Consider the following 24,340-nt stretch of genomic DNA (forward strand, 5'->3'; position numbering starts at 1 on the left):
CAGTACAGAGAAATGGAGCTTGCATTTTGTAGCCCGATATAGAGGCCTTATCTAGACACAGCACAATAGATGGTATTTGGGGAGAGGGTTTGTTTATTCTGAGCGTGACATTTTTTTGAAAGTTGTTTTGTGTTCTTTTTTTCCTGCTTGTGTTTCCTCCCCCTCTTATTCTCTCTTTTACTGTGGAATATCCACACCAACACCACTGACACATAGAACACTGCTACTGTGGAATATCCACACCAACACCACTGACACATAGAACACTGCTACTGTGGAATATCCACACCAACACCACTGACACATAGAACACTGCTACTGTGGAATATCCACACCAACACCCCTGAGACATAGAACACTGCTACTGTGGAATATCCACACCAACACCACTGACACATAGAACACTGCTACTGTGGAATATCCACACCAACACCACTGACACATAGAACACTGCTACTGTGGAATATCCACACCAACACCCCTGAGACATAGAACACTGCTACTGTGGAATATCCACACCAACACCACTGACACATAGAACACTGCTACTGTGGAATATCCACACCAACACCCCTGAGACATAGAACACTGCTACTGTGGAATATCCACACCAACACCCCTGACACATAGAACACTGCTACTGTGGAATATCCACACCAACACCCCTGAGACATAGAACACTGCTACTGTGGAATATCCACACCAACACCACTGACACATAGAACACTGCTACTGTGGAATATCCACACCAACACCACTGACACATAGAACACTGCTACTGTGGAATATCCACACCAACACCCCTGAGACATAGAACACTGCTACTGTGGAATATCCACACCAACACCCCTGAGACATAGAACACTGCTACTGTGGAATATCCACACCAACACCCCTGAGACATAGAACACTGCTACTGTGGAATATCCACACCAACACCCCTGAGACATAGAACACTGCTACTGTGGAATATCCACACCAACACCCCTGAGACATAGAACACTGCTACTGTGGAATATCCACACCAACACCCCTGAGACATAGAACACTGCTACTGTGGAATATCCACACCAACACCCCTGAGACATAGAACACTGCTACTGTGGAATATCCACACCAACACCCCTGAGACATGGAACACTGCTACTGTGGAATATCCACACCAACACCCCTGAGACATAGAACACTGGTACTGTGGAATATCCACACCAACACCACTGAGACATAGAACACTGGTACTGTGGAATATCCACACCAACACCACTGACACATAGAACACTGCCACTGTGGAATATCCACACCAACACCCCTGAGACATAGAACACTGCTACTGTGGAATATCCACACCAACACCCCTAAGATATAGAACACTGGTACTGTCACTGGGAGATTGCCCAGTCAAGTTGAGAGTGCTCATGTTTATAGAGCCTGTTAGATCGGGGCGGTGCTCTCTAGAGCCGGACTTCAGTGGATGGGAAGAGAGGACACTCAAGATTATCCTGAAATAGAAACGGTTCCTTCCTCTACTGAGCTCAGAACCTCTTAGCCTGAGTTTCCACACCCACACCCCCACACACACACACACACACACACACACACTTTAAGTGTCATTGTATAACCAATGGCAGCCTGTGTAGCTGAAGTAGGCTGTTGAGTCTCCCTGGTTGTCCATGGAACCTACACTAGCATTACGAGGACACTTAAGTGATAAATATACATAAAGTGTCTGTGTGTGTGGTTGTGTGTGGTGCGAGATCCCTTTTTTGGGGTTTAGGGCTTCCAAGCTTGTTTTAGCCAGGCCGCTAAGTTGGCATGAAAGATTATGATTATAGTGATTTGCTGCTTTCAGTAGTTAGCCCCAGTGCACCCAAAGGTCACATCCACTACTTAATTGGACTGCACTGAGAAAAGAACAGGACACACACACACACAAAGTGCCACACAGACACACTTCCCCATAAATCCATCAAGGCCATGTTAGTCCCCAGTGCAGATGCCCAGTAGCGGATCATTGGAGACATCTGTCCATCCTGTCCCCATCAGCAGCATTGTGACTCCCTCCCTCCCTATCCGTTCAGATGGCACAGAGAGATAGGAAGGCTGGTGCCAGGGGACTGCAAAGCTCTTTAATATGTTATGCTCCATGTCAGCCCTGCTGTTCTGGACTTAACTCTGACCGTGTGACGGAGAAGGCAAAGTCACTATGTCAAAGTAACTGCTAAATGTGCCCTCCAATCCCTTACAATTTGCTTGCCCTATTTATGCTGCAACAAATACACACAGGCACGCACTGAGGCACACACACACTGACCTCCCCTGTGCATCCACCGCCGTGAAATTATATTCCATTTAAAAAAATCGGGATTCAAATGTAACAGGCCAAGTGTATTTTGACCTTGTTACTGAAGAGATGGACACACACGCACGCACGCACGCACGCACGCACGCACGCACGCACGCACACACACACACACACACACACACACACACACACACACACACACACACACACACACACACACACACACACACACACACACACACACACACACACACACACACACACACACACACAGGTCAGAGGTGTTACCTGTTTTTGAAAAGTACCAGCCCATCATTACCAAAAACACCTCCTCAATAATGTGTGTGTGTGTGTGTGTGTGTGTGTGTGTGTGTGTGTGTGTGTGTGTGTGTGTGTGTGTGTGTGTGTGTGTGTGTGTGTGTGTGTGTGTGTGTGTGTGTGTGTGTGTGTGTGTGAGGAGGAGAGAGACGGTAGACAGCAACACACGAGGACCACTTCACACCCACGGCCCCTCCTGTCCTCTCCTTTACTCCCTCTCTCCCCTGTCAGAAATGTATTCATGTAATTAAGCTGCTAATACACCGTCAAGGAATTGGCTAATTCAGCAAGGAGGAATTAAAGGAATATGCAATGACTCATTAGCCAGCGGAGATGTTTTGTTGAGCATTCTCAATAAGGAATTTGGAATGCAATGAATCACACCATGGTGTGAAGCAATTTGTCAGTCTATATCACACAGGCTATATATAAAAATGTACCCATACGTGTGTGTGTGAGAGAAGAGAGAGAGAGAGTGAACGTGAGAGAGAGAGAGAGAAAGAAGGAAAGAGAAAGGGAGAGAAAAAGAGAGAAAATGTGAGAGAAAGAAAGAAAGCAAGAGAGAGACAAATTGAGAAAGACAGAGAGAGAGAGAGGGAGAGAGAGACAGAGCGAGAGAGAAAGAGAGAGACTGAGAGAGACAGAGAGAGAGAGAGAGAAAGAGAGAGAGACAGAGAGAGAGACAGAGAGAGAAACAGAGAGAGAGACATAGAGAGAAAGAGAGACAGAGAGAAAGAGAGAGAGACAGAGAGACCCAGAGAGAGACAGAGACCAAGAGAGACAGACAGAGAGAGAGTAACAGAGGTAACAGATGTAATCCATTTCTAACAACCTGCCAGTGTGATAAAGGATGGCCCATTGTAAACATTTAGGTACTGTGGGCAAGATACTTAATTGCAATCAATGTTTATACTGCAGCAAACATAAAGAGGAAAGTCCCCAACGCGCCATCCAGCGGAGCGGCCTATGAAAATGCTCGATATAGCTCATAAAAGCCGAACATTAGGGACAGACAGCCTATAAAAGCAGCAGTTTTGAAGGCATGACTAGAAAATGCCAGCCTTCACCAAATGCTTAATAGCCTGAGCATGAAAACATTTCACTACTCATTGACACTCAAATTGGACTCCTTTGATCTGCAGTCTATGACACAGACACATATACACACAAGAATACACCTCCATGCCCGTACACACACAGATTGATATGCTTATTTAAACACATTAGCAATATAAAGGGAATTAGGGTTAGTGGACTTTCCTGTTGATATTCACTGCTATTATACATGATTATCTCCATTTCTTCCCATTTTTATTTCCATTTCTCCATCTTTCTCATCCTAAAAGGAGAAGAAAGGAGGAGAGTGCTTGGGCAGACGTGGAAAGCAGTACGTGTTAGGAGAGCTGCAAGCTGCAAGGCTTGAGCCATGGAGAATTCACGTTCCTGATGGGCTAACTGTTTGGCAGGTCTGATTATACTGGAGGGAGGGAGGTTAGGGAAGTGGGGGAGGAGGAGAAGAACAGGGTTCAGTCAGTGGTCCTGGTCCAGCCTAGATGAAGTGGATAATTGAGTAGGGAACAAACACTGCCAACCAACCTCGGTAGCCACCTTTTGAAAAGAAAGAAAAGCTAGAGAGAATGATGGAGTGAGAGAGAGGGGAGAGGGAGTGAGAGAGAGGGGTGAGCGGGTTGAGAAGGAGAGAGAAATTCCTAGCTTCCCTCGGGGGGCAATATCTGCTATTGAAAAGCTATTAAACTTGCATTTAGCAGGATTGATTGGAAATGAAGAGGCCTATTAAAAGAGAGGGACAAGAGGACAATAGCGCGTCTCTGGCCGCCGTATGTTGCCCTCCTTTCATCAGCTTTTCTTTCCCCAGGAGAGTCCCCCCCCAGCCTGTCTGTTTAAGTACTCCCACCCAGAGACCCATTGGAGAGGGGCTTAGCACTGACTGAATAGAGCTCTCTTTATCTTCCCCCTGGCCCCCCATTCTCCTATTGAAAGAGGGGTGGGGGTGGGTGGGGGGAGAGAGAGAGAGAAAATAAAAAAAATGAAGGAAGGTTCTTTCTTTTAAAGGAAAGATAAAGCCCTCTCTTTCTCTTCTCTTCTCTACTTAGCCAACCAACTCTGTTCTCTCACAGCCCTCTCCTCTCTTCATATCTCCCCCAATGGTTTAGCTCTACCTCTGGAGGGGAGCCATCTACTTCCCCTGCCAGTTGGGTTTGTAATACTCAATCTCCAGCATCGTGGCACAAACAGGGGGAAACAAGGAGTCGTATTCAAACTTTATGTGTGTGTGTGTGTGTGTGTGTGTGTGTGTGTGTGTGTGTGTGTGTGTGTGTGTGTGTGTGTGTGTGTGTGTGTGTGTGTGTGTGTGTGTGTGTGTGTGTGTGTGTGTGTGTGTGTGTGTGTGTGTGCAGGTGTGGGTTGCGATGCAAGTGTGTGTGTTGTGGGTGTGGATTCCAGTGAGTGTGAGTGAAGGCAAGCCAACAGCTTTCAGTGCGTGTGTGTGTGTGTGTTCCATGTGTGTTCCGTGAATGTGTGTCCCATCCTTAAACACAGCAATGGAACAGACAGAGGCAGGTGTCTTGGTTGACGTTGAGCAGGCTCAGACGGATGCTTCCCCCGGGACACTTAATGGAGTTTTGATTGTATAACTTCCATTTTAACAAAAAGCTCCCCCAAAGAGTGGCAGATTTCTCTCCTTCGCAGTGTGCTTGTTTCGTGTCACCGTGCGATGGCTGCCATATGGTCTGGGGAAAGAGTTAAATAAGTCATGAGGCAGCTGACTCTTCCTGCTCAGCTCAGCCACCATTTTAATGAGAAAATACATATTTTCAGCCTCCTCCATCCACCCCATGTAACAACATGGCAACATGTAAACAACAGAATGAACAAGCCAGTCCATTATGGGGCCAGGCTAAATATGGCCATGAATTTGGCTCAATCATCTCTATTAGATTATATCATTACATGTTACTCATCAAACCTCCCTCTTCTTCCAACAGCTACCCGAGCAGCCTACTTTTCCCAGCAGCCCCAAGACCAGGTAGTGGTGTCTGGTCAATCGGTGACTCTGCCCTGTGTCATCGTGGGGTACCGAGGAATGGTGCAGTGGACCAAAGACGGCCTGGCGCTGGGTGGAGAAAGAGATCTGCCAGGTATGCATCTGATCTGTGTGTCTCGCTCTCTGTCATCCCCCTCTCTCTCTGTCTCCCCCCCCTCTCTCTCTGTGTCCCCCGTCTCCCTCTCTCTCTCTCTCTCTCTCTCTCTCTCTCTCTGTCTTCCCCCTCTCTCTCTGTCTCCCCCCCTCTCTCTCTCTGTGTCTTCCCCCTCTCTCTCTGTGTCCCCCGTCTCCCTCTCTCTCTCTCTCTCTCTCTCTCTCTCTCTCTCTCTGTCTTCCCCTTCTCTCTCTGTCTCCCCCCCTCTCTCTCTCTCTCTGTGTCTTCCCCCTCTCTCTCTGTCTCCCCCCTCTCTCTCTCTCTTTCTCTCTCTCTCTCTCTCGCTCGCTCTCTCTCTCTCTCTCGCTCTGTCTTCCCCCTCTCTCTGACCCCCTCTCCCTCTCTCTCTCTCTCTCTTTCTCGCTCTGTCTTCCCCCTCTCTCTGTCTCCTCCCTCTCTCTCCCTCTCTCTCTCTCCACCCTCCCTCTCTCTCTCTCTGTCTCCCCCATCTCTCTCTTTCTCTTTGTCTTTCTCTCTGTCACACTCTAGCTCCCCTACTTCTCTCCCCCACCCCCTGATCAATTCATGGTCTCATTAGGAAGCCTTGGCTCTCTGTCTGTCTGTCTACTCAAATTAATGGAGGTGGAGAGAAACAAATATACTGCAGACAGCCTCTCTACCACAAACAGACACAGAGCATTTAATTTGTTGTTTAGCATTTTGAGGCTTTTGTACCAAGGTGGATAATCAATTGGCTGGTGTCACGCGCTGACATTTAGCTGTGTTCTGGACTAGTGGGAAGGTGGATGAGGCTCGGGGTTGACCTTAGACACTACATCTTGATTTTGTCTGTGCTTTAAAGGACAGTCAGTCGCCTCACGCCCCAGTCTCACATGTAGCTGTGGCCTTCCCCTAGCCAGTCCCACGCTGCTCAGCCAACTGAACGGCTCAGTGCTTAACCGGGGGTGGTGCAGCACCATTTCCATTTATGTCTTAAAGGCCCTTGGCGTTTGTTTGTGGCGTGAGTCTGCTCATTTTGCAGTATTTTCATTCCAGTTTGGGTTTGTTGTTCTGCTGTTGATTGTTGGGTTTGTTTTCTTGTTTTCTTTCCCATTCTCTGGCTCACTGTATTCCTTGTGTTGGCTTAATGCAGGGTGGACACGCTACTCCTTAATGGGCGACCCGCTATCAGGCGAGCACAGCTTGATGATCGACTCGGCAGAGCTGGCGGATGACGCCGTGTACGAGTGTCAGGCTACGCAGGCCGGACTGCGCTCCCACCGAGCCAAGCTCACTGTTCTAGGTAAGATACACAGCTGCTGCACACACCGCACAAGGACTCACTCACTCACTCACTCACTCACTCACTCACTCACTCACACACACACACACACACACACACACACACACACACACACACACACACACACACACACACACACACACACACACACACACACACACACACACACACACACACACACACACACACACACACACACACACACACACACACACATACACGCACACACATGTTTAAAATGCTCACAGTTTCTATGTCTTGTCACTATTTATGACATCACCTGCTGTTATCAACTTTTACAAATAACACCTGTAAAATGTACTTACTGCCGTATATCAGCCCTGTAAATATTTTTCAAACCCAACAGAGCCAGCAAAAAAAACTATTTTCCTTCAGTATCGATAATCAAGACTGTGGAAGTCTAGGATAATGTGATTGCTGCAGTCACAAATGACTTGCGTGGACACTTAAAAAGTCAAGTTCTGCACAGTTAGCACATTTTACAGTGAGTCACAATATTTGTCAACTGTGGGGCAGCTTTTACATTAACGCAAAGTGAGTGATCTACATATTCACCAGGCATCCAGAGGTGGGGAGAGGAGGGTGGTGGTGGAGAGAGGGATGCGGAGGGGAGTGAGAGGAGAGAGAGAGGCCCCTCGTGGGACTCCCAGACAGTGAAACACTGCTGGCACCTGGTGGCCGATGGGGGAACAGGCAGCAGCACATTCGTTAGTCTTTACTGAACGTCTCTCTGATGATCTGGCAAATACACCCAACAAAGCAGAGAGACCGTTACAGAAGACACCGGAGCCTCGGCTCTATGCACCAACAACAAGGCTAGGCTACTGTACTGTCTCCCCACTGCCCTGCTTGTTTCTGTCATTTTATGAGCTCGTTTAAGCAGCGAGACGAGGGGGAGAAGAAAAGGAAGCGAATGAAAGGCTGGTTGTGAATTCTGACGACCCATGATGAAGAACACTGCTCTAATTGGCTTGACTCAGTGTTGGGCCACGCTCAGCTCACTATCCACTTCCTCTCCGCTCCTACGACCACGCGCAGCTCGAAACAGCACAATGCAGTGCGGTCAATAGAGATCACATACACCCACCCAAACCCAGCTTCACAACGCCCGCACTGCACAGAGTGGAGGTGGACGAGGATGGACTGTTTGATTGGTTAGCGTGAGCCTTTGTGGACAGAAAAGGCAGTAGATGTTGTGTCCTAACACCAATAGAATGTCCCCATTAAGAGAGGAGCAAATCAAGCAGGGACCGGGGTGTGTGTGTAGGCCTGTTTCGAGAACACAGATTCACAGAGGCTAGGGTCTTGAAGTGTGTGTGTGTGTGTGTGTGTGTGTGTGTGTGTGTGTGTGTGTGTGTGTGTGTGTGTGTGTGTGTGTGTGTGTGTGTGTGTGTGTGTGTGTGTGTGTGTGTGTGTGTGTGTGTGTGTGTGTGTGTGTGTGTGTGTGTGTGTGTGTGTGTGTGTGTGTGTCTGTGTGTGGAAATCAATGCAGCCAGATGAGACCAAAAAAATCTGGCGTATTCAAAGGAGTCAACGGCGGGAGAGCAGCCAAGGGAGTCGGCATGGAAATTAAAATCACCTAGCACTCGGATTCCATTAGTGTCCGGGTGGCGGAAGGACCTCTGACAATTCAGATACACACACAGAAATTGGTTCAGCGGAGGGAGCAAGAGAGAGAGATAGACCGGGGCGCAGGCCTGCTGCTGTTTACGCCTGCCGTTATTGCCTGGGGAGATAGACACCTTCATCAGGGGTGGCAGCGTGTGCGAAACCATGCAAATAAATGAACAAATAAGCAATTCAGAAGAAACATCACTGGGCAACAGTGGGAGTAAAAGTGTACTAATGCCAGTCTCAATGTTAAGAAGGAAAATGAAATAGCTCTTCTCTTTTTTTCTTCTCAAAGCCAAATGTTGTCGGTTTCCATTCCAGTCTACAAAGTAGAAACACACCTCGCGAACCAACACGATGATGAAAGGATATTGTTTTCTCTGTGTTCAGTGGATGAATTGATGCAGCGTTAACACATCACATTAATCTCACTAGATGTTCCTCTCATTCAGTAGCTGTGTACTGTAAAAGGAGTTTTCAGTTTGGTGGGTTGTTTCTCTCCTCTAACATGAATGCGTTGGGTTTCCTTCTTCTCTCCCTGAAGTTCCCCCCACAGACCCGGTGGTGGAGGGGGGTCCTATCATACGTGTGAAGGCCCACACACCCTACAACCTCACCTGCCGTGCCTCGGGGGCCAAGCCTGCCGCCGAGATCACCTGGTATAGAGACGGAGAGGTCATGGACACGGCCATATACTCAAAGGTACAGAAAGACTACAGCATAATCAGATAACAAGTCGGGCCAGGGCAGGTTAGAGAGAGCAGGGCCATGCCCAACCTCATCAGGATCCACTAACACCCACACAACACCAACACAGCACAGCAGAGTACAGCAGAGCCTACCTAAGCAGGCTATGGCAGGGTACAGCAGAGCCCATCTAAGCAGGCTATGGCAGGGTACAGCAGAGCCCATCTAAGCAGGCTATGGCAGGGTACAGCAGAGCCCATCTAAGCAGGCTATGGCAGGGTACAGCAGAGCCCATCTAAGAACTCTATGGCAGGGTACAGCAGAGCCCATCTAAGCAGGCTATGGAAGGGTACAGCAGAGACGGTCTAAGCAGGCTATGGCAGGGTACAGCAGAGCTCATCTAAGCAGGCTATGGCAGGGTACAGCAGAGCTCATCTAAGCAGGCTATGGCAGGGTACAGCAGAGCCCATCTAAGCAGGCTATGGCAGGGTACAGCAGAGACGGTCTAAGCAGGCTATGGCAGGGTACAGCAGAGCCCATCTAAGCAGGCTATGGCAGGGTACAGCAGAGACGGTCTAAGCAAGCTATGGCAGGGTACAGCAGAGCCCATCTAAACAGGCTATGGCAGGGTACAGCAGAGCCCATCTAAGCAGGCTATGGCAGGGTACAGCAGAGACGGTCTAAGCAGGCTATGGCAGGGTACAGCAGAGCTCATCTAAGCAGGCTATGGCAGGGTACAGCAGAGCTCATCTAAGCAGGCTATGGCAGGGTACAGCAGAGCCCATCTAAGCAGGCTATGGCAGGGTACAGCAGAGACGGTCTAAGCAGGCTATGGCAGGGTACAGCAGAGCTCATCTAAGCAGGCTATGGAAGGGTAGAGCAGAGACGGTCTAAGCAGGCTATGGCAGGGTACAGCAGAGCTCATCTAAGCAGGCTATGGCAGGGTACAGCAGATCCCAACTAAGCAGGCTATGGCAGGGTACAGCAGAGACAGTCTAAGGAGGCTATGGCAGGGTACAGCAGAGCTCATCTAAGCAGGCTATTGCAGGGTAAAGCAGAGCTCATCTAAGCAGGCTATGACAGGGTACAGCAGAGCTCATCTAACCAGGCTATGGCAGGGTACAGCAGAGCTCATCTAAGCAGCCTATGCCTGGGTACAGCAGAGACCATCTAAGCAGGCTATGGCAGGGTACAGCAGAGCCCAGCTTAACAGGCTATGGCAGGGTACAGCAGAGCTCATCTAAGCAGGCTTTGGCAGGGTACAGCAGAGCTCATCTAAGCAAGCTATGTCAGGGTACAGCAGATCCCAACTAAGCAGGCTACGGTAGGGTACAGCAGAGACCATCTAAGCAGGCTATGGCAGGGTACAGCAGAGGCGGTCTAAGCAGGCTATGGCAGGGTACAGCAGAGCCCATCTAAGCAGGCCATGGCAGGGTACAGCACAGCTCATCTAAGCAGGCTATGGCAGGGTACAGCAGAGCTCATCTAAGCAGGCTATGGCAGGGTACAGCAGAGCCCATCTAAGCAGGCTATGGCAGGGTAGAGCAGAGACGGTCTAAGCAGGCTATGGCAGGGTACAGCAGAGACGGTCTAAGCAGGCTATGGCAGGGTACAGCAGAGACGGTCTAAGCAGGCTATGGCAGTGTACAGCAGAGCTCATCTAAGCAGGCTATGGCAGGGTACAGCAGAGACGGTCTAAGCAGGCTATGGCAGGGTACAGCAGAGCTAATCTAAGCAGGCGATGGCAGGGTACAGCAGAGCCCATCTAAGCAGGCTATGGCAGGGTACAGCAGAGGCGGTCTAAGCAGGCTATGGCAGGGTACAGCAGAGCCCACCTAAGCAGGCCATAGCAGGGTACAGCAGAGCCCATCTAAAAGGCCATGGCAGGGTACAGCAGAGCTCATCTAAGCAGGCTATGGCAGGGTACAGCAGAGCCCATCTAAGCAGGCTATGGCAGGGTACAGCAGAGCTCATCTAACCAGGCTATGGCAGGGTACAGCAGAGCTCATCTAAGCAGCCTATGCCTGGGTACAGCAGAGACCATCTAAGCAGGCTATGGCAGGGTACAGCAGAGACCATCTAAGCAGGCTATGGCAGGGTACAGCAGAGCCCAGCTTAACAGGCTATGGCAGGGTACAGCAGAGCTCATCTAAGCAGGCTTTGGCAGGGTACAGCAGAGCTCATCTAAGCAAGCTATGTCAGGGTACAGCAGATCCCAACTAAGCAGGCTACGGTAGGGTACAGCAGAGACCATCTAAGCAGGCTATGGCAGGGTACAGCAGAGACGGTCTAAGCAGGCTATGGCAGGGTACAGCAGAGACGGTCTAAGCAGGCTATGGCAGGGTACAGCAGAGGCGGTCTAAGCAGGCGATGGCAGGGTAAAGCAGAGCCCACCTAAGCAGTCCATAGCAGGGTTCAGCAGAGCCCATCTAAGCAGGCTATGGCAGGGTACAGCACAGCTCATCTAAGCAGGCTATGGCAGGGTACAGCAGAGCCCATCTAAGCAGGCTATGGCAGGGTACAGCAGAGCCCATCTAAGCAGGCTATGGCAGGGTACAGCAGAGCCCATCTAAGCAGGCTATGGCAGGGTACAGCAGAGCCCATCTAAGCAGGCTATGGCAGGGTACAGCAGAGCCCATCTAAGCAGGCTATGGAAGGGTACAGCAGAGACGGTCTAAGCAGGCTATGGCAGGGTACAGCAGAGCTCATCTAAGCAGGCTATGGCAGGGTACAGCAGAGCTCATCTAAGCAGGCTATGGCAGGGTACAGCAGAGCCCATCTAAGCAGGCTATGGCAGGGTACAGCAGAGACGGTCTAAGCAGGCTATGGCAGGGTACAGCAGAGCCCATCTAAGCAGGCTATGGCAGGGTACAGCAGAGACGGTCTAAGCAAGCTATGGCAGGGTACAGCAGAGCCCATCTAAACAGGCTATGGCAGGGTACAGCAGAGCCCATCTAAGCAGGCTATGGCAGGGTACAGCAGAGACGGTCTAAGCAGGCTATGGCAGGGTACAGCAGAGCTCATCTAAGCAGGCTATGGCAGGGTACAGCAGAGCTCATCTAAGCAGGCTATGGCAGGGTACAGCAGAGCCCATCTAAGCAGGCTATGGCAGGGTACAGCAGAGACGGTCTAAGCAGGCTATGGCAGGGTACAGCAGAGCTCATCTAAGCAGGCTATGGAAGGGTAGAGCAGAGACGGTCTAAGCAGGCTATGGCAGGGTACAGCAGAGCTCATCTAAGCAGGCTATGGCAGGGTACAGCAGATCCCAACTAAGCAGGCTATGGCAGGGTACAGCAGAGACAGTCTAAGGAGGCTATGGCAGGGTACAGCAGAGCTCATCTAAGCAGGCTATTGCAGGGTAAAGCAGAGCTCATCTAAGCAGGCTATGACAGGGTACAGCAGAGCTCATCTAACCAGGCTATGGCAGGGTACAGCAGAGCTCATCTAAGCAGCCTATGCCTGGGTACAGCAGAGACCATCTAAGCAGGCTATGGCAGGGTACAGCAGAGCCCAGCTTAACAGGCTATGGCAGGGTACAGCAGAGCTCATCTAAGCAGGCTTTGGCAGGGTACAGCAGAGCTCATCTAAGCAAGCTATGTCAGGGTACAGCAGATCCCAACTAAGCAGGCTACGGTAGGGTACAGCAGAGACCATCTAAGCAGGCTATGGCAGGGTACAGCAGAGACGGTCTAAGCAGGCTATGGCAGGGTACAGCAGAGCTCATCTAAGCAGGCTATGGCAGGGTACAGCAGAGGCGGTCTAAGCAGGCTATGGCAGGGTACAGCAGAGCCCATCTAAGCAGGCCATGGCAGGGTACAGCACAGCTCATCTAAGCAGGCTATGGCAGGGTACAGCAGAGCTCATCTAAGCAGGCTATGGCAGGGTACAGCAGAGCCCATCTAAGCAGGCTATGGCAGGGTAGAGCAGAGACGGTCTAAGCAGGCTATGGCAGGGTACAGCAGAGACGGTCTAAGCAGGCTATGGCAGGGTACAGCAGAGACGGTCTAAGCAGGCTATGGCAGTGTACAGCAGAGCTCATCTAAGCAGGCTATGGCAGGGTACAGCAGAGACGGTCTAAGCAGGCTATGGCAGGGTACAGCAGAGCTAATCTAAGCAGGCGATGGCAGGGTACAGCAGAGCCCATCTAAGCAGGCTATGGCAGGGTACAGCAGAGCCCACCTAAGCAGGCCATAGCAGGGTACAGCAGAGCCCATCTAAAAGGCCATGGCAGGGTACAGCAGAGCTCATCTAAGCAGGCTATGGCAGGGTACAGCAGAGCCCATCTAAGCAGGCTATGGCAGGGTACAGCAGAGGCGGTCTAAGCAGGCTATGGCAGGGTAAAGCAGAGCCCATCTAAGCAGGCTATGGCAGGGTATAGCAGAGACGGTCTAAGCAGGCTATGGCAGGGTACAGCAGAGACGGTCTAAGCAGGCTATGGCAGGGTACAGCAGAGGCGGTCTAAGCAGGCGATGGCAGGGTAAAGCAGAGCCCACCTAAGCAGTCCATAGCAGGGTTCAGCAGAGCCCATCTAAGCAGGCTATGGCAGGGTACAGCACAGCTCATCTAAGCAGGCTATGGCAGGGTACAGCAGAGCTCATCTAAGCAGGCTATGGCAGGGTACAGCAGAGCCCATCTAAGCAGGCTATGGAAGGGTAGAGCAGAGACGGTCTAAGCAGGCTATGGCAGGGTACAGCAGAGCTCATCTAAGCAGGCTATGGCAGGGTACAGCAGATCCCAACTAAGCAGGCTATGGCAGGGTACAGCAGAGACAGTCTAAGGTGGCTATGGCAGGGTACAGCAGAGCTCATCTAAGCAGGCTATTGCAGGGTAAAGCAGAGCTCATCTAAGCAGGCTATGACAGGGTACAGCAGAGCTCATCTAACCAGGCTATGGCAGGGTACAGCAGAGCTCATCTAAGCAGCCTATGCCTGGGTACAGCAGAGACCATCTAAGCAGGCTATGGCAGGGTACAGCAGAGACCATCTAAGCAGGCTATGGCAGGGTACAGCAGAGCCCAGCTTAACAGGCTATGGCAGGGTACAGCAGAGCTCATCTAAGCAGGCTTTGGCAGGGTACAGCAGAGCTCATCTAAGCAAGCTATGTCAGGGTACAGCAGATCCCAACTAAGCAGGCTACGGTAGGGTACAGCAGAGACCATCTAAGCAGGCTATGGCAGGGTACAGCAGAGACGGTCTAAGCAGGCTATGGCAGGGTACAGCAGAGACGGTCTAAGCAGGCTATGGCAGGGTACAGCAGAGGCGGTCTAAGCAGGCGATGGCAGGGTAAAGCAGAGCCCACCTAAGCAGTCCATAGCAGGGTTCAGCAGAGCCCATCTAAGCAGGCTATGGCAGGGTACAGCACAGCTCATCTAAGCAGGCTATGGCAGGGTACAGCAGAGCTCATCTAAGCAGGCTATGGCAGGGTACAGCAGAGCCCATCTAAGCAGGCTATGGCAGGGTAGAGCAGAGACGGTCTAAGCAGTCTATGGCAGGGTACAGCAGAGCTCATCTAAGCAGGCTATGGCAGGGTACAGCAGATCCCAACTAAGCAGGCTACGGTAGGGTACAGCAGAGACCATCTAAGCAGGCTATGGCAGGGTACAGCAGAGACAGTCTAAGGAGGCTATGGCAGGGTACAGCAGAGCTCATCTAAGCAGGCTATTGCAGGGTAAAGCAGAGCTCATCTAAGCAGGCTATGACAGGGAACAGCAGAGCTCATCTAACCAGGCTATGGCAGGGTACAGCAGAGCGCATCTAAGCAGCCTATGCCTGGGTACAGCAGAGACCATCTAAGCAGGCTATGGCAGGGTACAGCAGAGACCATCTAAGCAGGCTATGGCAGGGTACAGCAGAGCCCAGCTTAACAGGCTATGGCAGGGTACAGCAGAGCTCATCTAAGCAGGCTTTGGCAGGGTACAGCAGAGCTCATCTAAGCAAGCTATGTCAGGGTACAGCAGAGCTCATCTAAGCAGGCTATGGCAGGGTACAGCAGAGCCCAGCTAAGCAGGCTATGACAGGGTACAGCAGAGCCCAGCTTAGCAGGCTATGGCAGGGTACAGCAGAGCCCATCTAAGCAGGCTATGGCAGGGTACATCAGAGCCCAGTTTAGCAGGCTATGGCATGGTACATAAGAGCCCAGATTAGCAGGCTATGGCAGGGTACAGCAGATCCCATCTAAGCAGGCCATGGCAGGGTACAGCAGAGCTCATCTAAGCAGGCTATGGCAGGGTACAGCAGAGCCCATCTAAGCAGGCTATGGCAGGGTACAGCAGAGACGGTCTAAGCAGGCTATGGCAGGGTACAGCAGAGCTCATCTAAGCAGGCTATGGCAGGGTACAACAGAGCTCATCTAAGCAGGCTATGGCAGGGTACAGCAGAGATGGTCTATGCAGGCTATGGCAGGGTACAGCAGAGACGGTCTAAGCAGGCTATGGCAGGGTACAGCAGAGCTCATCTAAGCAGGCTATGGCAGGGTACAGCAGAGCTCATCTAAGCAGGCTATGGCAGGGTAAAGCAGAGCCCATCTAAGCAGGCTATGGCAGGGTACAGCAGAGACGGTCTAAGCAGGCTATGGCAGGGTACAGCAGAGGCGGTCTAAGCAGGCGATGGCAGGGTAAAGCAGAGCCCACCTAAGCAGGCCATGGCAGGGTACAGCACAGCTCATCTAAGCAGGCTATGGCAGGGTACAGCAGAGCTCATCTATGCAGGCTATGGCAGGGTACAGCAGATCCCAACTAAGCAGGCTATGGCAGGGTACAGCAGAGCTCATCTAAGCAGGCTATGGCAGGGTACAGCAGAGACCATCTAAGCAGGCTATGGCAGGGTACAGCAGAGCCCAGCTTAACAGGCTATGGCAGGGTACAGCAGAGCTCATCTAAGCAGGCTTTGGCAGGGTACAGCAGAGCTCATCTAAGCAGGCTATGTCAGGGTACAGCAGAGCTCATCTAAGCAGGCTATGGCAGGGTACAGCAGAGCCCAGCTAAGCAGGCTATGACAGGGTACAGCAGAGCCCAGCTTAGCAGGCTATGGCAGGTTACAGCAGAGCCCATCTAAGCAGGCTATGGCAGGGTACATCAGAGCCCAGCTTAGCAGGCTATGGCATGGTACATCAGAGCCCAGATTAGCAGGCTATGGCATGGTACAGCAGAGACCATCTAAGCAGGCTATGTCAGGGTACAGCAGAGCCCACCTAAGCAGGCCATAGCAGGGTACAGCAGAGCCCATCTAAACAGGCCATGGCAGGGTACAGCAGAGCTCATCTAAGCAGGCTATGGCAGGGTACAGCAGAGCCCATCTAAGCAGGCTATGGCAGGGTACAGCAGAGACGGTCTAAGCAGGCTATGGCAGGGTACAGCAGAGCTCATCTAAGCAGGCTATGGCAGGGTACAACAGAGCTCATCTAATCAGGCTATGGCAGGGTACAGCAGAGACGGTCTATGCAGGCTATGGCAGGGTACAGCAGAGCTCATCTAAGCAGGCTATGGCAGGGTACAGCAGAGCCCATCTAAGCAGGCCATGGCAGGGTACAGCATAGCTCATCTAAGCAGGCTATGGCAGGGTACAGCAGAGCTCATCTAAGCAGGCTATGGCAGGATACAGCAGAGCCCATCTAAGCAGGCTATGGCAGGGTAGAGCAGAGACGGTCTAAGCAGGCTATGGCAGGGTACAGCAGAGCTCATCTAAGCAGGCTATGGCAGGGTACAGCAGAGGCGGTCTAAGTAGGCTATGGCAGGGTACAGCAGAGCTCATCTAAGCAGGCTATGGCAGGGTACAGCAGAGCCCAGCTTAACAGGCTATGGCAGGGTACAGCAGAGCTCACCTCAGCAGGCTATGGCAGGGTACAGCAGAGGTCATCTAAGCAGGCTATGGCAGGGTACAGCAGAGCTCATCTAAGCAGGCTATGGCAGGGTACAGCAGAGCCCATCTAAGCAGGCTATGGCAGGGTACATCAGAGCCCAGATTAGCAGGCTATGGCATGGTACAGCAGAGACCATCTAAGCAGGCTATGGCAGGGTACAGCAGAGCCCAGCTAAGTAGGCTATGGCAGGGTACAGCAGAGCCCATCCAAGCCGGCTATGGCAGGGTACAGCAGAGACCATCCAAGCAGGCTATGGCAGGGTACAACAGACCCCAGCTTAGCAGGCTATGGCAGGGTACAACACACCCCAGCTTAGCAGGCTATGGCAGGGTACAACAGACCCCAGCTTAGCAGGCTATGGCAGGGTACAACAGACCCCAGCTTAGCAGGCTATGGCAGGGTACAGCAGAGCTCATCTAAGCAGGCTATGGCAGGGTACAGCAGAGCCCAGCTTAACAGGCTATGGCAGGGTACAGCATAGGTCACCTCAGCAGGCTATGGCATGGTACAGCAGAGCTCATCTAAGCAGGCTATGGCAGGGTACAGCAGAGGTCATCTAAGCAGGCTATGGCAGGGTACAGCAGAGCTCATCTAAGCAGGCTATGGCAGGGTACAGCAGAGCCCATCTAAGCAGGCTATGGCAGGGTATAGCAGAGACCATCTAAGCAGGCTATGGCAGGGTACAGCGGACCCAGCTTAGCAGGCTATGGCAGGGTACAACAGACCCCAGCTTAGCAGGCTATGGCAGGGTACAACAGACCCCAGCTTAGCAGGCTATGGCAGGGTACAACAGACCCCAGCTTAGCAGGCTATGGCAGGGTACAGCAGAGCTCATCTAAGCAGGCTATGGCAGGGTACAGCAGAGCCCAGCTTAACAGTCTATGGCAGGGTACAGCAGAGCTCACCTCAGCAGGCTATGGCATGGTACAGCAGAGCTCATCTAAGCAGGCTATGGCAGGGTACAGCAGAGGTCATCTAAGCAGGCTATGGCAGGGTACAGCAGAGCTCATCTAAGCAGGCTATGGCAGGGTACAGCAGAGCCCATCTAAGCAGGCTATGGCAGGGTATAGCAGAGACCATCTAAGCAGGCTATGGCAGGGTACAGCGGACCCAGCTTAGCAGGCTATGGCAGGGTACAACAGACCCCAGCTTAGCAGGCTATGGCAGGGTACAACAGACCCCAGCTTAGCAGGCTATGGCAGGGTACAACAGACCCCAGCTTAGCAGGCTATGGCAGGGTACAGCAGACCCCAGCTTAGCAGGCTATGGCAGGGTACAACAGACCACATCTAAGTAGGCTAAGGCAGGGTACAACAGACCCCAGCTTAGCAGGCTATGGCAGGGTATAGCAGAGACCATCTAAGCAGGCTATGGCAGGGTATAGCAGAGACCATCTAAGCAGGCTATGGCAGGGTACAACAGACCCCAGCTTAGCAGGCTATGGCAGGGTACAGCAGAGACCATCTAAGCAGGCTATGGCAGGGTACAACAGACCCCAGCTTAGCAGGCTATGGCAGGGTATAGCAGAGACCATCTAAGCAGGCGATGGCAGGGTACAACAGACCCCAGCGTAGCAGGCTATGGCAGGGTACAGCAGAGACCATCTAAGCAGGCTATGGCAGGGTGCAACAGACCCCAGCTTAGCAGGCTATGGCAGGGTACAGCAGAGACCATCTAAGCAGGCTATGGCAGGGTACAACAGACCCCATCTAAGCAGGCTATGATGCAGGGTACAACAGACCCCAGCTTAGCAGGCTGTGGCAGGGTATAGCAGAGACCATCTTAGCAGGCTATGGCAGGGTACAGCAGAGACCATCTAGGCAGGCTATGGCAGGGTACAACAGACCCCAGCTTAGCAGGCTATGGCAGGGTACAACAGACCCCAGCTTAGCAGGCTATGGCAGGGTACAACAGACCCCAGCTTAGCAGGCTAATGCAGGGTACAACATAGACCATCTAAGCAGGCTATGGCAGGGTACAGCAGAGCCCAGCTTAGCAGGCTATGGCAGGGTACAACAGTCCCCAGCTTAGCAGGCTATGGCAGGGTACAACAGACCCCAGCTTAGCAGGCTATGGCAGGGTACAGCAGAGACCATCTAAGCAGGCTATGGCAGGGTACAACAGACCCCAGCTTAGCAGGCTATGGCAGGGTACAACAGACCCCAGCTTAGCAGGCTATGGCAGGGTACAACAGACCCCAGCTTAGCAGGCTATGGCAGGGTATAGCAGCTACTCAAAATGCAGCAACTTTATCTCAGGGCAGAATACAGAAGCAGACTCTTCCTTTTCTGTATTTTCTTCATTTTCTTCTCAATTTCTCTCTCTTTCGCTCTCAGGACTTATTCTTTCTGTCCCTACCTCCCTCTCTGCAGTCCCCCTCCCCTTTTTCACTCATACCTGAACCCCCCTCCTCTCTCCCCTACTCCCCCTCCCCTCACACTCTAATGCACTGACACTACAGCATAACTGGAGCATGCCAAAGCTCAGACAGGCATGTGCGTTTGATACAGTAGAATTTCTGCTGAGGAGATCTCACCCACAACAATGCCAAAACACAATGGGGGGACGCGCCAGAGCGTGAACCAGCCGCAGTCGGGAAAGACTCACATTTGTCATACTCTCTGACCACGCTAAACTACGCTAAACGACACATTTAAGGAGACTAGAGTCCGCAGTGGAGAAAAGGAGGGAGGCAGGAGGGGAGAGAAAGAGATAGGGAGAGAGAAAGTGGGAGTAAAAGAAAGAAGGGTGGGAGATACTGAAATGCAGTTCACTGAAAGAAAGAAAACGGGTACTTTTAGAGAGAGGGAGGGCTAGAGTAGGGAAGGGGGAGGTAGAGAGGGGGAGAGGTGGCTTGGGGCAGAGTGAGAGGTGGTGACAGGGAGTGATGCGACTCGATCTAGCGTAAAAATGCTTTTTGTGTGTCTGGCTGAGGAAGTGAATGGCCTGGTCCATTGATTCAGCTGTCTGTTTGTCCGTCCGTCCAGGGAATGGGATCTGCTCTGCCCTTGCCCTTTTCCAGAGCTGCCTGTGAGAAAACCCTCCCCCGGCCCCCCCTCCTCGCGGCTACAGCCCAGAAATACAGACACAGCCACCCCTGCCATTACTGCACACTGTCTGACAGCCCTGTGTGTGTGTGTGTGTGTGTGTGTGTGTGTGTGTGTGTGTGTGTGTGTGTGTGTGTGTGTGTGTGTGTGTGTGTGTGTGTGTGTGTGTGTGTGTGTGTGTGTGTGTGTGTGTGTGTGTGCATGCGTTTCTTTGTGTGTGCGTCAAAAGCGACGGGCGATATCTCCAGAATCTACCCCTTTCCTCACTTAGACGTATTGATTCCTGCGAGCAATAAATAGATCTCAAAGATGATGACAAACAAGGAGCGCTGACTGGGAGCACTCTCAGAAATGTGGGAACAGCACAATATCCCCAGGCGCATCATAAAATATATGATTTAACCGCCATGCCAATGGACTGGATGGCAATTTGAATGCCTCACACGTCAGAAAGATAGGTCCCGCAGTGTCACACAGACACCCAGAGGGGGAAGACTCAGCAGGGCCTTACTATGAGCCTATACCTATTCTATACCCTACTTCCCTACTTAAACCATTTTGTCTCTTTATGGACCAACATATAGCAATTCATGGATCTAGCCCAAGAGGTGAAATAAGGACTCATAACTCCCTCTGCATGTTTAACAGCTGTCTCGTGTCTGTCTTGGCCCTTGAGATGTACAGTAAACATCGTAGATGTCTTGTCTCCATGTCTCTGGTCTGTCTCTCCTAGACGCGGATGCAGGATGGGAAGAGGGAGCTGGCTGTCAGTATGCTTCCTGTGGTGCCGGAGGACAAGGACTCTGGCCGTACCTACACCTGTCGCGTCCTCAACCCCGCCGCCCCCGCCGGACTCCAGACCTCCGTCACCATCAACGTCCAGCGTGAGTGTCCTCAGTGGCGCTTAGTGTCCCCTACAGTCACTCCGTAGTGTCCTCTTCCCAGTGATGGGAACACACCTAAGGTACAACACTCCCTAGTGTCCTCGTCCCAGTAATGGGGACACACTCGGGTACGAAACTCCGTAGTGTCCTCGTCCCAGTGATGGGGACACACTCGGGTACGAAACTCCGTAGTGTCCTCGTCCCAGTGATGGGGACACACTCGGGTACGAAACTCCGTAGTGTCCTCATCCCAGTGATGGGGACACACTCGGGTATGAAACTCTGTAGTGACCTCGTCCCAGTGATGGGGACACACTCGGGTACGAAACTCCGTAGTGTCCTCATCCCAGTGATGGGGACACACTCGGGTACGAAACTCCGTAGTGTCCTCGTCCCAGTGATGGGGACACACTCGGGTATGAAACTCTGTAGTGACCTCGTCCCAGTGATGGGGACACACTCGGGTACGAAACTCCGTAGTGTCCTCGTCCCAGTGATGGGGACACACTCGGGTGTGAAACTCTGTAGTGTCCTCGTCCCAGTGATGGGAACACACCTTGGGTACAACACTGTAGTGCCCTCGTCCCAGTGATGGGGACACACCCAAGGTACAACACTCTGTCAGAGGATGGAGAACACAGAGTCAAATACATTCAACTACCAACTATTAGACTTGAATACTACTTAGTATGTACTGATGTATTGTCCATGGACACTAGTATGCTAGTGTGGATATTGGGACATAGTCCTATTGGTAAACTGTATACAAATATACTGCCAACAATAACGACAAGGTAGTAGCCTATACACATATACCATCTATAATATATTTATTTATATACTTTAGGCATTAGTTGAGGGCTTTGGTTGAATAAATAAATTTCACCCAGCACCACTTTAGAGTTAATGGAAGAGTGGTTAGTTCTGCCTTCATGCACTCGCTCACCCTTCAATGATTCATACACCGACCTCTCTGTGACAAACACACACCCCTTCAAATGTATTTATTTTTTATTTTATTTCACCTTTATTTAACCAGGTAGGCAAGTTGAGAACAAGTTCTCATTTACAATTGTGACCTGGCCAGGATAAAGCAAAGCAGTTCGACACATACAACAACACAGAGTTACACATGGAGTAAAACAAACATACAGTCAATAATACAGTAGAAAAATACATCTAAATACAATGTGAGCAAGTGAGGTGAGATAAGGGAGGTAAAGGCAAAAAAAGGCCATGGTGGCAAAGTAAATACAATATAGCAAGTAAAACACTGGAATGGTAGATTTGCAATGGAAGAATGTGCAAAGTAGAGATACAAATAATGGGGTGCAAAGGAGCAAAATAAATTAAATACAGTAGGGGGAGAGGTAGTTGTTTGGGCTAAATTATAGATGGGCTATGTACAGGTGCAGGAATCTGTGAGCTGCTCTGACAGCTGGTGCTTAAAGCTAGTGGGGGAGATAAGTGTTTCCAGTTTGAGAGATTTTTGTAGTTCGTTCCAGTCATTGGCAGCAAAGAACTGGAAGGAGAGGCGGCCAAAGAAAGAATTGGTTTTGGGGGTGACCAGAGAGATATACGTACCTGCTGGAGCGTGTGCTACAGGTGGTCCTAGCTATGGGTCCTAGCTCAGTGACACATACCTCCAGTGTTCACAGAGCTCCCTTTAGTACTGCTGTCCTGGTCCTTCTCCCTTGACTGACACAAATTCAGCCTATACTGTAGAATCCTCCAGAGTGATAGATATGACACATACTAAGTTCACCTCTCAGTAGTGTTGTGTGTTCCCCTCCATCCTGCAGACCCCCCATCAGTGACCCTGTCCATCCAGCCCCAGACTGTCATGGAGGGAGCCAAGGTTCTGTTCATCTGCTCTGCCTCTGCCAACCCTGAGATCACAGGATACAGGTAAAAAAAAACAGCACCTCAACCTACACTTTGTTGGGTTCATTTCTTTCATGAAGTCAGTGTGTACTGCATTATTATGGAACTATTAGCCTTTTAGTTGGTCCAGTTTGGACTTTATCATTATTAACGCACATGTAACTCAAAATGATCTAGTGACCCAAAGTGACCTGCTAACCCAATATGTTCTGGTAAACCAAAGTGATCTTGTAACCCAATGTGATGTGGTAAATTGACCTTTTATCCCTGTGTGCTGTGGTAAATTGACCTTCTAACCCTATGTGATGTGGTAAATTGACCTTCTACCCTATGTGATGTGGTAAATTGACCTTCTAACCCAATGAGATGTGTTAAATTGACCTTCTAACCCTATGTGATGTGGCAAATTGACCTTCTAACCCTATGTGATGTGGAAAATTGACCTTCTAACCCTATGTGATGTGGTACATTGACCTTCTAACCCTATGTGATGTGGTACATTGATCTTCTAACCCTATGCGATGTGGTAAATGGACATTTTAACCCTATGTGATGTGGTACATTGACATTCTAACCCTATGTGATGTGGTAAATTGACCTTCTAACCCTATGTGATGTGGTACATTGACATTCTAACCCTATGTGATGTGGTGATCTGGTGGTCCAGGTGGTCCAAGGGAGGAGTCCCCATCTCGGAGGCGAACGGGGACAGCCTGGAGGTGACGGTAGACCACTCGTACTTCACAGACCCTGTCTCCTGTGAGGTATCCAACTCAGTGGGCAGCACCAACGTCAGCACCCTGGTGGATGTACAATGTGAGTGGAGCACATCAGTGTATCATAGTACTAGTAGCCTGTAGTGTAATCTGAGTAGTGTGTCTGTGAACACATCCACCCTCGTCACAAGAGTTATCGTGTCTTTGGAGGATACTGTGTAATGTGCTTTGTGCTTTGAAAATGGATTAGGGGATATGATAAAGTCATACTGAATTGAATGGTGAATAAGGGCTGTATTAGTTCTGATGGTGTCCTGGGCTCCTCTACAGTTGGTCCCAGGCTGCTGTCGGAGCCCAAGCCCATGAACGTGGACATTGGGATGGACGCTGCCTTCACCTGCACCTGGACAGGCAACCCTCCCCTTACCCTGGCCTGGACCAAACAGGGCTCAAGCGTGGTAAGACAAGTAGCTCAATTAATACTTATACTGTGTGTGCGTGTTGGTGTGCGTGCGTGTGTGCGTGCGTGTGTGTGTGTGTGTGTGTGTGTGT

The 24,340-nt window shown here is 51.0% G+C and overlaps 1 protein-coding gene across 8 annotated transcripts in view; it reads left to right on the top strand.

The window, feature by feature from the left end:
• LOC135520471 (kin of IRRE-like protein 3) overlaps positions 1-24,340 on the top strand; it is a 54,333-nt gene that overhangs the window by 23,319 nt on the left and 6,674 nt on the right. For all 8 annotated transcript variants that reach the window (XM_064946059.1, XM_064946060.1, XM_064946062.1 and 5 more), the window contains exons 2-8: positions 5,626-5,778; positions 6,932-7,081; positions 9,258-9,415; positions 21,038-21,188; positions 22,991-23,096; positions 23,740-23,888; positions 24,119-24,246. In XM_064946059.1, the coding sequence (XP_064802131.1) occupies positions 5,626-5,778; positions 6,932-7,081; positions 9,258-9,415; positions 21,038-21,188; positions 22,991-23,096; positions 23,740-23,888; positions 24,119-24,246 (995 nt within the window). The remainder of the gene's footprint in view (positions 1-5,625; positions 5,779-6,931; positions 7,082-9,257; positions 9,416-21,037; positions 21,189-22,990; positions 23,097-23,739; positions 23,889-24,118; positions 24,247-24,340) is intronic.

The sequence above is a fragment of the Oncorhynchus masou genome, chromosome 29 (assembly GCF_036934945.1).
Source record: "Oncorhynchus masou masou isolate Uvic2021 chromosome 29, UVic_Omas_1.1, whole genome shotgun sequence".
In the NCBI taxonomy this organism is placed as follows: Eukaryota; Metazoa; Chordata; class Actinopteri; order Salmoniformes; family Salmonidae; genus Oncorhynchus; species Oncorhynchus masou.